The sequence below is a fragment of the Salmo trutta genome, chromosome 15, assembly GCF_901001165.1.
Source record: "Salmo trutta chromosome 15, fSalTru1.1, whole genome shotgun sequence".
Taxonomy (NCBI): domain Eukaryota; kingdom Metazoa; phylum Chordata; class Actinopteri; order Salmoniformes; family Salmonidae; genus Salmo; species Salmo trutta.
The window spans coordinates 43,845,716-43,860,979 of NC_042971.1; the positions used below are offsets into that span (position 1 = coordinate 43,845,716).

Genomic DNA, 15,264 nt, shown 5'->3' on the forward strand with positions numbered 1-15,264 from the left:
ATGGGGAAGATGGGCGACACCTGGAGGGGGGTGAAGACAAGCATAAAGACAGATCAGGGCGTGACACCTACTAGGCATACTTAGGTTACAGATATAATGAATAAATGTTTGAACTTGTATAGTGCTTTTCAAAAAAGCTCAAAGCGCTTAAAAAGAAAAACAACAAGCATAACATTTAAATGATGGAGATTGAAAGTCTCTGTTGGCGTTGGGCCACCTCTAGCCTCGAGACCTGCTTCAATGTGCCTTTGGAATAGATTCTACAAGTGTCTGGAACTCTATTGGAGGGATGTGACACCATTCTTCCACGAGAAATTCCATGATTTGGTGTTCTTTGTTGACAGTGGTGGAAGACACTGTCTCAGGCACCACTCCAGAATCTCCCATAAGTGTTCAACTGGGTTGAGCTCTGGTCACACACACACACACACACACACACACACACACACACACACACACACACACACACACACACACACACACACACACACACACACACACACACACCCTTTAAACCCCCCTATGCTCCTTTGAGACAGTCACGCACTGACCATAGAGATCCTTATTATTCTCTATGTTTGGTTAGGTCAGGGTGTGACTCGGGTGGGGAAGTCTATGTTTTCTGTTTCTTTGTTTTTGAGCCAGTGTGGTTCCCAATCAGAGGCAGCTGTCTATTGTTGTCTCTAATTGGGAATCATACTTAGGCAGCCTATTTTCCACCTGTGTTTGTGGGAGGTTGTTTTCTGTTTAGCATCTGAGCCTGACGGAACTGTGCACTTTCATTTTTGCTTTTGGTTATTCTTGTTTGAGTGTTTCTTGAAATGAAGTATCATGAACACTTACCACGCTGCGCCTTGGTCCACTTCTCCTTCTAACGACGAGCGTTACAGAGACCCCCAATTTAAAGTCACTGAGATCTCTTATAGCCATCGTAGCCAAAAATAATGGCTAACTGGGCATTTTTATACATGACCCTAAGAATGATGTGGTGATAATTGCTTAACCTCTAAAAGTCTAAGCCGTTAAACTGACATATGGAATTATTTTAATATGGTCATACCATGGATCATTTAGCTATTTGATTTAGATTTTTGGACTCCTTTAGGTATCAAAAAAAAATACAGAACAAATATTTGATAACATATTGAATTTGGCCTTTACTGCTATAGCACAGAAACACATTGAATAACCCATTCATAAATTGCAAACAAGACAGTCAAAAAATAAATCATAAGGTTTTGAAGTGTTTGTCCTATATCTAGGAGATATAAGAAAGATATATATATATATATATATATAATTGACACATATTTAACCCCTTATATTTGTTTTCACAAAACTACCTCCATACTTACATTGATTTGTATGGGTTACCTTCAGACAAGTCCTGTGACACGTGTGGTGGGTCGTAGAGCAAAACGGGGAACATCATCATGTTCATGAGAGTCTCATCTTTCCATAGAGTGGTCATATTAGTTAGTAGGCAAAACAGACATTTTTGTGAGAAGACCGATTTTCAGGATGTCTCCTGGTGTGACAAACACCGCTCTAGCTCTGCCACGTTCCACTGCAGATGCGGAAGGGTGGATTGAGACGCAGCCCAGGAAAAAAAAAGATCTCTAGTTTAAACTGACAGATTTCTATGGGGATTTTTGTATTATGTTAATTAGATTGGCACATGGGTGCGTCAATATACTCTTAGGGATTAATTAACTCAGAAACCACACCTGTGTGGAAGCACCTGCTTTCAACATACTTTGTATCCCTCATTTACTGAAGTGTTTCCTTTAATTTGGCAGACCTGTAGCTGCCTTGTGTAAGTAAGTGGTGGCAGGCTGTACTGTACTGATGTTAGAAATTATACATGTAATAAGGGTACTCTGCTGTCTAAGAAACATAGAGACAACCATAGTGACAGCCATGGTGTGTGTCTGTCTGTGTGTGTCCTGGCAGCTGACAAGTACGAGCCCTGCAGGAACCCTGGTGCCCCCTCCACCAGCGTGCAGAGCTTAGAGAAAGCCTTCTACCAGGCAGGGGAGACACTGAGCTTCTCCTGCCGTACCGGCTATGAGCTGCAGGGGGAGCCCACCATCCGCTGTGTCCCTGGACACCCGTCACAGTGGAGCGGCACACCACCCGCCTGTAGAGGTACACTGTCTGCACACGTCTCAACTTCTAATAACTTATGATGCCCAGTTCCATGATGTGTAAAATGATCAGGGTACTCAAATTGCTTTTCTTTTTTTCCAGCATCCTCTTTGCAGTATTTGAATGAGCGAAAGTTGGATGGTAAGTACAGTATATCAGCTAGTTGTAAACAGTGTGAAGTATTATGATGCCATAGAGGAGATATACATTACATGACCAAAAGTATGTGGACACCTGCTCGTCGAACATTTCATTCCAAAATCATTGGAATTCATATGGAGTCGCCCCCCCCCCCCCCCCCCCCCCCCCCCCTTTGCTGCTATAACAGCCTCCACTCTTCTTGAAGGTTTTTCACTAGAGATTGGAACATTGCTGTGGGGACTTGTTTCCATTCAGCCACAAAAGCATTAGTGAGGTCGGGCACCAATGTTAGGCGATTAGGCCTGGTTCGCAGTCGTCATTCCAATTCATCCCGAAGGTGTTCCATGGGGTTAAGGTCAGGGCTGTTGAGGTCAGGGCTGTGTTTCTCATCACTCCAGAGAACGCATTTCCACTGCTCCAGAGTTCAATGGTGGTAAGTTTACACCACTCCAGCCGATGCTTGGCATTGCGCATGGTGATCTTAGGCTTGTGTGCGGCTGCTCATTCATGGAAGGCCATTTTATGATGCTCCCAATGAACAGTTCTTGTGCTGACATTGCTTCTAGAGGCAGTTTGGAACTAGGTAGTGAGTGTTGCAACCGAGGACATGCGATTGTTATACGCTACGTACTTCAGCACTCGGCAGTCCCATTTTGTGAGCTTGTGTGGCCTACCACTTTGCGGCTGAGTCGTTGTTGTTCCTAGACATTTCCACTTCACAAGAACAGCACTTGCAGTTGACCAGGGCAGCTCTAGCAGGGCAGAAATTTGACGAACTGACTTTTTGGAATGGTGGCATCCTATTACGGTGCCATGTTGAAAGTCGCTGATCTCCTCAGTAAGGCCATTCTACTGCTGTGCTCTTTTTTTATATGCCTGTCAGCAACAAGTGTGGCTGAAATAGCCGTATCCACATACTTTTGTATATATAGTATACTTATGCTGTACTTGTTTCAGGTCATTTCTAGTTATGTATGTTTCATGTTTATTTTCAGTTGCTAGTCCTGAGTACGGTATTGAGGGAACCAACATTGCCATCGCCGTTCTGATTCCTGCTGCGGTTGTATTGGTAATCATCCTGGGGATTTACCTCTACTTTGCAAAGTGAGTATGAGAATGAGAGATTGGGAAGTAACTACATAACACTCATCAATTGCTAATTCAGGTATATGCTTCAGAGCAGTTGACTGTTCAAGTATGCTTGTGTGTGTCTCTCTGTCCCTCTTAGACTTCAGGGGAAGACCATCAGAATGCCAACATCATCCCTGCCGCCCTATGACAACATGACAGAGGAATCAGCCTTCAACAACCCAATCTATGATACAGGAGTAAGTACGGATGTCATGCACATGAATCTCCAAGACGTGGACTCCAAGAATACCATTGTCCAGTCCTGATCCATCTCATTGCCATCTGCCTGACTGTCATCTCATATCGTACCAGCAGAGGGCACCATCTCCCACCCCAGCTACCAGAGCTCTGAGCTGAGCCTCTCAATTTATGGTCTTGTGATGAACGCAGACAAGCACTATTGCCAACAAATTCTGGCTCTCGAGGTCTATTACTTAGCTTTGAAGTTTGGAAGCTCTACAGTCTACTTAGCTTTAAATCTTTAAAGCACTACAGTCTACTTAACTTTAAAGCTCAATGTGTTTTTGTATGAGTATCACATCTATTTTCAGTGGATAAATAGGACCGCACAAGCACTCCATCAGTGGATAGGGGACATGTAGTGCACAGATGTTTACATTTGAAATTTGAGCTTTACAACTATGTTCCTGGAGAGATGATGTAGTATTGTATGAAGGAGGTGAAAAATATATATTTTTGTGATACTTAGTATCAGTGTCAGCTTCAAAGACACTTTAAAGCTCATCCATCATTGTGTCATTATCATGTCATTCACATGTGATTGAGTTGTGCAGTCATTGCGTCTCATCCATTAATTACACTGAACAAAAATATAAACGCAACATGCAACAATTTCAAAGACTTTACTTAGTTACAGTTCATATAAGGAAATCAGTCAATTTAAATAAATTCATTAAGCCCTAATCTATGGATTTCACATGACTGGGAATACAGATATGCATCTGTTGGTCACAGATACCTTTTAAAAATAAAGTAGACGCGTGGATCAGAAAACCAGTCAGTATCTGCTGTGACCACCATTTGCCTCATGCAGAGCTACACATCTCATTCTCATAGAGCTGACCAGGCTGTTGATTATGGAGAACTGGGAGATTTTCAGCTTCCAGGAATTGTGTACAGATCCTTGTGACATGGGGCCATGCATTATCATGCTGAAACATGAGGTGATGGCAGTGGATGAATGGCACGACAATGGGCCTCAGGATCTCGTCACGGTATCTCTGTGCATTCAAATTGCCATCAATAAAATGCAATTGTGCTCATTGTCTGTAGCTTATGCCTGCCCATACCATAACCCCACTGCCACCATGGGGCACTCTGTTCACAAAGTTGACATCAGAAAACCACTTGCCCACTTAACACCATCTGTCAACAGTTGAAACTGGGATTCACCCGTTCACAACATTTTAGAGAAATCTGCTTTTTGTGCGTATGGAACATTTCAGGGATCATTTATTTCAGCTCATGAAACATGGGACCAACACTTTACATGTTGCATTTATATTTTTGTTCAGTATAGTTTGAATTGCTTTTGAAATGTATACACATATGGACCCTTTTATGTGTTATGGTTATTAAACCACATGGGCTATAACAAAATAATCTGTGCAATAGACAGTATTTATATTTACACTTAGTATTTACTTTAGTTTTATGTGCTGCACTTTAGAACATTATCAGAGCACTTAGATTTGACATTGAGTCTCAATTATTGTATTTGGTTTACACATTCCTTTGTCCATGAGTCCTTCATGTCTGCATCATTTAATGTGAGTGTTGGATTTGTTGTGAAATGTCAAAGGCACAATGTGCAAGAAACATGATTCCACCATGTACAGTACCAGTAAAGTTTGGACACACCTACTCATTAAGTTTTTTTGTATTTTTACTATTTTCTACATTGTAGAATAATAGTAAAGACATCAACTATGAAATAACACATGGAATCCTGTAACCAAAAAAAGTGTTAAACAAATCAACATGTTTTATTTGAGATTCTTCAAAGTTGCCTCCCTTTGCCATGATGAAAGATTTGCACACTTGGCATTCTCTCAACCAGCTTCACCTAGAATGCTTTTCCAACAGTTGAAGGAGTTCCCACATATGCTGAGCACTTGTTGGGTGCATTTCCTTTACTCTGCAGTCCAAGTCATCCCAATTGGGTTGAGGTCAAGTGATTGTGGAGTCCAGGTCATCTGATGCAGCACTCTATCACTCTGCTTCTTGGTCAAATAGCCCTTACACAACCTGGAGGTGTGTTGGGTCATTGTCCTGTTGAAAAACTAATTATAGTCCCACTAAGCGCAAACCAGATGGGAATGTGTATCGCTGCAGAATGCTGTGATAGCCATGCTGGTTAAGTGCTGAGGATAACACAGTGCCACTGACGCGGCCCGCTACCAAGGACTGTGGGCTCTCCTTCTCTGTGGCCGACGTGAGTAAGACACTTAAGCGTGTTAACCCTCGCAAGGTTGCCGGCCCGGACGGCATCCCTAGCCGCGTCCTCAGAGCATGCACAGACCAGCTGGCTGGTGTGTTTACGGACATATTCAATCTCTCCCTATCCCAGTCTGCTGTCCCCACATGCTTCAAGGTGGCCACCATTGTTCCTGTACAAGAAAGCAAAGGTAACTGAACTATTTAAAAAAAAAAGTATTTCACCTTTAACCAGGTAGGCTAGTTGAGAACAAGTTGTCATTTACAACTGCGACCTGACCAAGATAAAGCAAAGCGACACAGAGTTACACATGAAATAAACAAGCGTACAGTCAATAACACAATAGAAAAAAAAGAAAGTCTATATACAGTGTGTGCAAATGGCGTGTGGAGGTAAGGCAATAAATAGGCCATAGTAGCGAAGTAATTACAATTTAGCAAATTAACACGAGTGAGATTTGCAGATGATAATGTGCAAGTAGAAATACTGGTGTGCAAAAGAGCAGAAAAGTAAATAAAAACAATATGGGGATGAGGTAGGTAGATTGTATGGGCTATTTACAGATGGGCTATGTACAGCTGCAGCGATCGGTTAGCTGATGTTTAAAGTTAGTGAGGGAAATATGTCTCCAACTAAATTACTATCGCCTCGTAGCGCTCACTTCTGTCATCATGAAGTGCTTTGAGAGACTATTCAAGGATCATATCTACCTTACCTGTCACCCTAGACCCACTTCAATTTGCTTACCGCCCCAATAGATCCACAGACCGATGCAATCGCCATCGCACTGCCCTATCCCATCTGGACAAGAATACCTATGTAAGAATGCTGTTCATTGACTCCAGCCTTGCCTTCAACACCATAGTACCCTCCAAGCTCATCATCAAGCTCGGGGCCCTGGGTCTGAACCCCGCCCTGTGCAACTGGGTCCTGGAGTTCCTGACGGGCCGCCCCCAGGTGGTGAAGGTAGGAAACAACACCTACACTTTGCTGATCCTCAACACTGGGGCCCCACAAGGGTGCGTGCTCAGCCCCCTCCTGTACTCCCTGTTCACCCATGACTGCGTGGCCATGCACACCTCCAACTCAATCATCAAGTGTGCAGACGACACAACAGTAGTAGGCTTGATTACCAACAATAATGAGACAGCCTACAGGGATGTGGGGACATCTCTGGGAGTGTGGTTGCAGGAGAATAACCTCTCACTCAATGTCAATAAAACAAAAGGAGATGATTGTGGACTTCAGGAAACAGCAGAGAGAGCACCCCCCCATCCACGGAACTGCAGTCGAGAAGGTGTAATGCTTCAAATTCCTCGGCATACACATCACTGACAAACTGAAATGGTCAACCTACACAGACAGTGTGGTGAAGAAGTCTCAACAGTGCCTCTTCAACCTCAGGAGGCTAAAGAAATGTGGCTTGACACCTAAAACCCACTAACTTTTACAGATGCACAATTGAGAGCATCCTGTCAGGCTGTATCACCACCTGGTACCGTCTGCAACCGCAGGGCTCTCCAAGAGGGTGGTGCGGTCTGCCAAACGTATCACCGTGGGCAAACTACCTGTCCTCCAGGACACCTACAGCACCCGATGTCACAGGAAGGTTAAAAAGATAATCAAGGACAACCACCCGAGCCACTGCCTGTTCACCCCACTATCATCCAGAAGGCGAGATCAGTACAGGTGCGTCAAAGCTGAGACCGAAAAACAGCTTCTATCTAAATGCCATCACTGTTAAATAGCCATCACTAGCACATTAGAGGCTGCTGCCTATATACATAGACTTGAAAGCACTGGCCACTTTAACGTGACAGAGCTCCAAATTGAAGTGCGTCATAAAACAATACCTCACAATGATGGGGTGCAAAGAACTGAACTAAATAGTGTGTGGTAATGACATACAGGTGTGTGAACAGGTGATCAGAAGTCAGGTGATTGGGATCTAGAGCATGAGCTGCGTTCAGGGGATCTATGTGTTTGAGAGTGTGAGCTGGAAAGTGGGCTGGAAAGTGAGCTGCGTTCAGGGGATCTACGTGTTTGAGAGTGTGAGTTGGAAGCAGACGTTAGAATCTGGTTCCAATCCAGGCTGCATCACATCTGGCCGTGATTGGAAGTCCCATAGGGCGGTGCACAATTGGCCCAGCGTTGTCCTGGTTTCGCTGGGGTAGGCCGTCATTGTAAATAAGAATATGTTCTTAACTGACTTGCCTAGTTAAATAAAGGTTACATTTAAAACATAAATAAATAAAGGTGAAATAAATATGTATATAATGTATTCTATTCTACTGTATCTTAGTCTATGCCGCTCTGACAGTGCTCGTCCATATATATATATATATATATATATATAATATAATATTCTTAATTCCATTCCTTTACTTAGATTTGTATGTATTGGGTATAAGTTGTGAAATTGTTAGATATTACTTGTTAGATGTTATTGCACTGTCGGAGCTAGAAACACAAGCATTTCCCTACACCCGCAATAACATCTGCTAAACGTCTATGTGACCAATAAAATTTGATTTGATTTGTGTGGCATGAATTCTAAATAAATCACTGACAGTGTCACCAGCAAAGCACCCACACACCATCACACCTCCTCCTCTATACTTCATGGTGGGAACCACACATGCGGAGATCATCCATCCGTTCACCTACTCTGCATCTCACAAAGACACGGCGGTTGGAACCAAAAATCTCAAATTTGGACAGATTTCCACCGGTCTAATGTCCATTGCTTGTGTTTCTTGGCCCAAGCAAGTCTCTTCTTTTTTTTGTGTCCTTTAGTAGCGGTTTCTTTACAGCAATTCAACCATGAAGTCCTGATTCACACAGTCTCTTCTGAGCAGTTGATGTTGAGAAGAGACTGCAGAGGTAACTCTGGGTCTTCCTTTCCTGTGGCGGTCCTCAGGAGAACTAGTTTCATCATAGTGCTTGATTGTTTTTGCGACTGCATTTGAAGAAACTTTCAAAGTTCTATTGAATGACCTTCATGTCTTAAAGTAAAGTAATGATGGACTGTTGTTTTTCTTTGCTTATTTGAGCTGTTCCTGCAATAATATGAACTTTGTCTTTTACCAAATAGGGCTATCTTCTGTATACCACTCCTACCTTGTCACAACACAACTGATTGGCTCAAACGCATTAACTTTTAACAAGGCACACCTGTTAATTGAAATGCATTCCAGGTGACTACCTCATGAAGCTGGTTAAGAGAATGTCGAGAGTGTGCAAAGCTGTCATTAAGGCAAAGGGTGGCTACTTTGAAGAATCTCAAATATAAAATATATTTTATATATGACTCCATATGTGTTATTTCATAGTTTTGATGTCTTCACTATTATTCTATAATGTAGAAAATAGTAAAAATAAAGAAAAACCCTTGAATGAGTAGGTGTGTCCACACTTTTGACTGGTACCGTATACCAATGTATTGTGTTAAACTATTCATCAACTCTGTTACAAATGTAACAGTGATGCATATCATGCTCTAAAAAAAACATCTCCCTTCATTCAAAATATTGTGTTGCGGGAATGTCCTATTAGTTAAGCAGGTATTCAGACAGCTGTGTGACGTGAGTGGATGCTGTGCTTCTCTCACTCGTTACTTCCATAATCCGGTCTCCGTTTTGACTGGGCCATACTCTCCTCATCCTCCTCGTTTTCCACCTCTTCCTCCCATCAGCCCGGCAGGTGTTCTGTGATTATTAATTGTCTGTCTGTCTGTCTGTCCCTCCTTGGCTGCCTGCAAAAGAACAATGAGGTGAGGCCTTCTTCTGATGCCGACTGTCCATCTTAAAGAGCACAGCTCATATCCACCTCACCCACTGTATCACCTGTCACTGCACCAATGTACCAAACTGGTGTCAACACTTCAGTCAGCACTTTGTGGGGTTAATGGGTTCCTCACCATTGAGCTCCCTGACCCTCACTAACTTCATCACTCTCTCTTTTTATCTTTCTCTCTCTCTCTCAAATAGTTAATATTAACTTCAATAGGGAAAGAAAACACCATTACATAACATCTCACTGTTGATAATGAAAGTAAAGTATGGGGTGGCAGTGGCTGAGGAACTGAAGTATTATGACCCAGAGTAAGAACGTTTGGCCAGTAAGAACCTTTGATGAGTGTGTTTGTCTGGTCTTTACAGGAAAAAAGAGATTATGAGGTAACCATTTAGAGACCTTACAGCGAGGGGAATTCAACCGTTGCTTTTTGGGACCTCTCAACTTTTCTGCGAAGACTTCAGCTCCTATTCCTCACTCTTCTTCCTCTTCATTACCTCCTTTTTGTGGGCTTTTGTAAATATCCGTCTTTCCAGAGGACTTCTACCAGAGCTGCAAAGATGGTGGTTCAACATGGTGTTATTTTTGTAGAGCTTCAACACAGACGGCCTTTCTTTAGAGTTTGTACATTGTTTATTTCATAAGCCCAGGACTGGTTACATTATGGGGGGATAGGGATACATTAAGTTTAATTGGTTTTTAAGTTTTACATGAGAAATCTGAAGAATGTATGTACCGATAATGAGTTGGCAAAGATTTTGAAATATACACTATACATGAAAAATACATTATGACCCACAGTTGACTGAACATTGTCTAAATTTCATATTTACCTTAAGTGAATTTTTATTTTCAATTTTGCTACTATAATTCCACCAACCATGTCTATAACTATATGTTTTTTTTTAAATCACTTTGTAAATAAACTGCCTGTCTAATATGAGGGTGTCTGAGACTTGCCGAACCAAATTAGTGTTTTGTTCAAGTTTGACTCACAGTTTTGTTGAGAGACATGTCCTGTGCTAAAACAACTATAAAATACATCAGAGAAATGTATAGACCACAGTGTTAAGCTCCCCTTCATGGCCGATATAGAGTAGGTAAATACTACACTATCTCCTTGGTTAAACTAATGTCAAATCCCAACAGCTTTCTCTTGAGAGTATGCATCAATTTAATGAAAAGGAGGCCATCTAAAATCCCATCTTCTACAAAGTGCTGTTCTGTAAAGTATACAAATTTCATGTACATAAGAATGCTCATGGGCCACTGTCTATCACCCCTTGTCTGTGCTCTCATTCGTTTCTGTCTCTCCACACAAGAAATTGGCTGCTTGAAGTACTGAACTGCAACCACAACATTTGTTGACGTCAAAGAGCATGTCAGATATTCAAACTATGTGTACTTTTCTTCTCTTTGTAAAATAAACAATCCATCCAGTCCAATCTGAGTTTGCAAGTCACAACAGGTTTTATGTTTACTGTTTATCTTAATTGTTGTCTCTATAAATGTTAAATTTACCCACTTTGGTATCATTATGTGTCTTTGGTCATAAACTTGGAATATATAATGCAAACTAATGATTGCCCAGCAATAGTACATTCAGAGTAAGTTGTAAGGCGGGTGTATATTTTATTACTCAAAATCTGAAGAAAAAAAACTGCATTAACTGTGAAAAATTCCCCCGAGAGTTAGACTCTGTAAAAAGGATTGCAAGAAATGTACCACCTTTATCTGACAGAACTGTCATATCCTGCTGAAATGTGCATTGATTATCCAAAACAAATGTGAAATGCACCTTAAAATGAGTAAATCCTAAAATTTCCACATGAAAAAATATTACAGTTTACTATAGAATACTACATTACTTACTATAGAATTCTGTAGTAAACTGTAGTATACTGTAGAATTCTATACTACACACTGTAGTATACCTCTAACACGTGTAGTACTTACTATAGAATGTTGTAGTATACTGTAGAATATCGTAAATACTACAGCATTATTCGCAAAAAAAGCACTCTAGGAAATACTACAGTAATGTCCACAAAAACACTACAGTCCGCAAAATCACCACACTTATTTAAATATAGTAAATACTACAGTATTTAATTTCCATATTACCTGCCCATTCCCCTCCCCATATCCCAATTTGTGCCACTGATAAGTGAGAAACGTACATAACAAGTATAGACCATATATTGTGTTCCCTACAGATTATAGAAAAGAGCAGAGGATCTGAACTATCTGTTAAGACCCCAGTCCTACCTACCTACCTACCTACAGGTTGTGGAAAATGTGCTATTTTAATATTTATCCAGCAGATTCACTCAAGGAGAAAGTTTCAGCTTCTAAGTGAAAGATAATAAAACAAATACACTATAATAAATACTACACTATGTAAATACTACAGTATACAGTATAATACTACAGTATTCACTATAGTATTTTGCTGATTTGAGTCCGCAAAAACACTACAGTGAATACTATAGTATTTGCATCATAGTATACTATAGCATTTTTTCATGTGTTTTCTAAGAGTGTGGAAAAGAGAAGATTAAATGAAATGCAACATGAAATAAAGTTAGCAAGATATCTATTTACCTTTGTGTTTGTCTTTCATTTCTTGTGAATTAGCTGTGATTGACACCATGAACTGAAATACTAAATCAATTTCATAACAAAGTTATCCACAGTTTTTCACTCGGACACAGCCATTTTTAAACAGGAATAAATAAAGCAGATTATTGTGGGTGCCACAAGTTATCATAGTTTCCAGTTTTTACAATTATATTTATGCACTCAAACACATTCAATTCTAGACAATACAATGAGCCCATTCTCCTATAGCTCCTCCCAGCAGTCCCCACTGATTGATGAATACCAATTGTTTGCAGCCTCAGTGCTCATGCACAGCCTTGGCTATTTGCATTTCAAAACTCCCATAATGAACCATATATGGTCATAATCGTACCTTTAAATCCGCAATATATAACTTTTTGGTTAACCCTACCAGATTCTCTTATAAATTTGTTATATATCTGTCATTCTCATTGAAAGCAAGTCTAAGAAGCGGTATTTCTATTCTATGTGCTATTTCTATGCTTCCCGTTCTTAAGTTTCATTTTTGTGTCTTTTACTTTAGGTTTTGTACACCAGCTTCAAACAGCTGAAAATAAATAAAAAATGGGGGGGGGGGATTATGGAAAATATATTTCACAGTGGTTTACAATGATTCTCTACACCCCTCAAACTCAACTCTGGACCTCAAAGCCAGTTCCACTGCATTTTTTCATTGATACCCTCTAATTAGGGATTTAGACCTGGGACACCAGGTGTGTGCAATTAATTATCAGGTAGAACAGAAAACCAGCAGGCTCCAGACCTCGTAGGGTAAGAGTTGAGTACCCCTGCTCGACACTATACTTGCTGGTTTTGTCACGGAAACCTTTTCTTCTTCTTCTTCTTCTTCTTCGGTGGGATTTATTGGCGGTTGGCATCCAACGTTATGGTGCATTACCGCCACCTACTGTATTGGAGTGTGGGCCAGAGACCGGGAGAAATTAAATCCTACCTGCCAGCCCCTTTGCTCTGAAAAAAGATAACAAAATATTTGAGACTATATCTAATGACGTTTTACTCAATATACTCTTTAAACTAATTTCCTGTATCCCCTTCTCCCTCATACTAGATCTTAGCCTCTCTCTTTCCCTCTGATACTACCCACACCGTAGCAATACATGCTCCACGGTCTCTGTTTCCTGGCAATAATCACACTTTCCTGTTGGATGCTTTCCTATCACATTTAAGGACTTATTCAACCGGCTGTGTCCCACCCTTAATCTTCTAAAAATAGCCTCCTCTCTTCTGTCCCTTCCTGCCGTCCTCCCCTCCCTGACTTTCCTCTGTACTGGAAATAAATGCCCGACCTTAGTATCTCTATTCCACTGCTCCTGCCATCTCTGCATATCAGGCGTTTTGCCTCTGCCTTGCTCATTGAAGCTACAACATTAACATCCCCACTACTAAGTGCTTGTTTAGCCAGCACATCAACTGCCTCGTTCCCCTTCACCCCCACATGGGCTGGGATAAATCTTATCTGTATACCCATCTGTCTAATCCTGCCATGGGTTTGTAGCACCTCATAAAGCAGGTCTTGTCTGCTACGTGACCTAAAGGACTGGAGACTCATTAACACTGCACATGCATCAGAGCAAATAACTACTCTGGCTAGCTTGACTTCCTCCACCCACTGCAAGGCCAACAGTATGGCCATCAGCTCCACCGTATATACAGCCAAATTATCTGTAATACGTTTCCTGACTTACACCCCAGATTTCTGCACTACAAATGTTGAACCAGTACATCCTGTGTAAATTGCCACAAAATCCTGATACACAGTATCCAGACGTCTCTTAAAGAAATCAGATGGATCATCACCCTCCCCATCTTTCTGTAGTCTCTCCAACACTTCTAGATCAACTACTGGAGGCGGGAGTAGCCATGGTGGATTTACAGGAATAGCTACCGTTGGACTAAACTCCCTTCCATACAGTCCCATCTCCTTTGTCTGGGTATTACTCACCCACCCAAAGCTTGTGATCCGTCTTCGCTCATGTTCCTAGCATGCCTGTAAAATCCCTTTTGCAGGATGAGACACCCCATGTCCCTGTAGGTTGACCCAATAATTAATTGCCAGCTGCTGTCTTCTAATCTGCAATGGCATATCCCCTATCTCCACCTGTAGTGCAGCCACTGCAGACGTCCAAAACGCCCCACTACATATTCTGAGTCCTTGTCCCTGTATGACATCTAGCCTTTCCAATGATGTCCGGACTGCCAAACCATACAGTATACTGCCATAGTCTATTACAGATCGGATCAATGCAACATACATGGTCCTCAATGAGGAACGCCCAGCCCCCCACTCCTTCCCCGTCAGACAGCGCATCACATTTAGTACCTTTTTACACTTTCCCACCACTCTCTCAATGTGTTCTGCCCAGGTCATTCTAGTATCAAAGTATACCCCAAGGCACCTGATGGCACCCACCCTCTCCAGGTTTCTCCCATATAACCTCAAGCATACCTCATCTCCCACCTTCCTCCTGGTAAAGAACACTGTCTGAGTTTTCTCTATAGAAAACCTGAATCCCCACATTAATCCCCACCGCTCTACCTCATCAATTGCTTCCTGTATCTTCCTGATTATGTATGGCACATTTCTTCACCTCTTCTCTAAGGCCCCATCATCTGCAAATAACGACCTCCCAATATCCGGCTGTACCTGAGAGTAAACGTCATTGATCATGATACAGAACAACAGAGGACTAATCGCACTCCCCTGTGGTGTACCATTATCCACCAGGTAGCTGCCTGATAGTGACTTTCCCACCCTCATCTGGATAGACCTTGCATTCACATAAACTGAAATGAGGCAAACTATTAGAATATTTGCAACCAGGAAATGGCGGAGCGATTTCTGTATAGGGAATATACCACCCTGTACCATGAAATACAAAGGCGCAACCAAAAACAGCTTAGAAAAATAAACTTTTCCGAGACTGAAATAGAGATGCTAGTGTCAGGTT

The 15,264-nt window shown here is 41.6% G+C and overlaps 1 protein-coding gene across 3 annotated transcripts in view; it reads left to right on the forward strand.

Moving 5' to 3' along the window:
• LOC115149124 (seizure protein 6) overlaps positions 1–11,118 on the forward strand; it is a 261,102-nt gene extending 249,984 nt beyond the window's left edge. For 2 of the 3 annotated variants that reach the window (XM_029691661.1, XM_029691663.1), the window contains 4 exons: positions 1,954–2,148; positions 2,251–2,289; positions 3,285–3,393; positions 3,518–4,301. In XM_029691661.1, the coding sequence (XP_029547521.1) occupies positions 1,954–2,148; positions 2,251–2,289; positions 3,285–3,393; positions 3,518–3,686 (512 nt within the window). In that variant the 3' untranslated portion in view covers positions 3,687–4,301. Of the gene's footprint in view, positions 1–1,953; positions 2,149–2,250; positions 2,290–3,284; positions 3,394–3,517; positions 4,302–9,641; positions 9,651–10,038 lie in introns of those variants that run through there. The other variant, XM_029691662.1, reaches the window with a different exon arrangement.
• Positions 11,119–15,264: the final 4,146 nt, after the last annotated feature.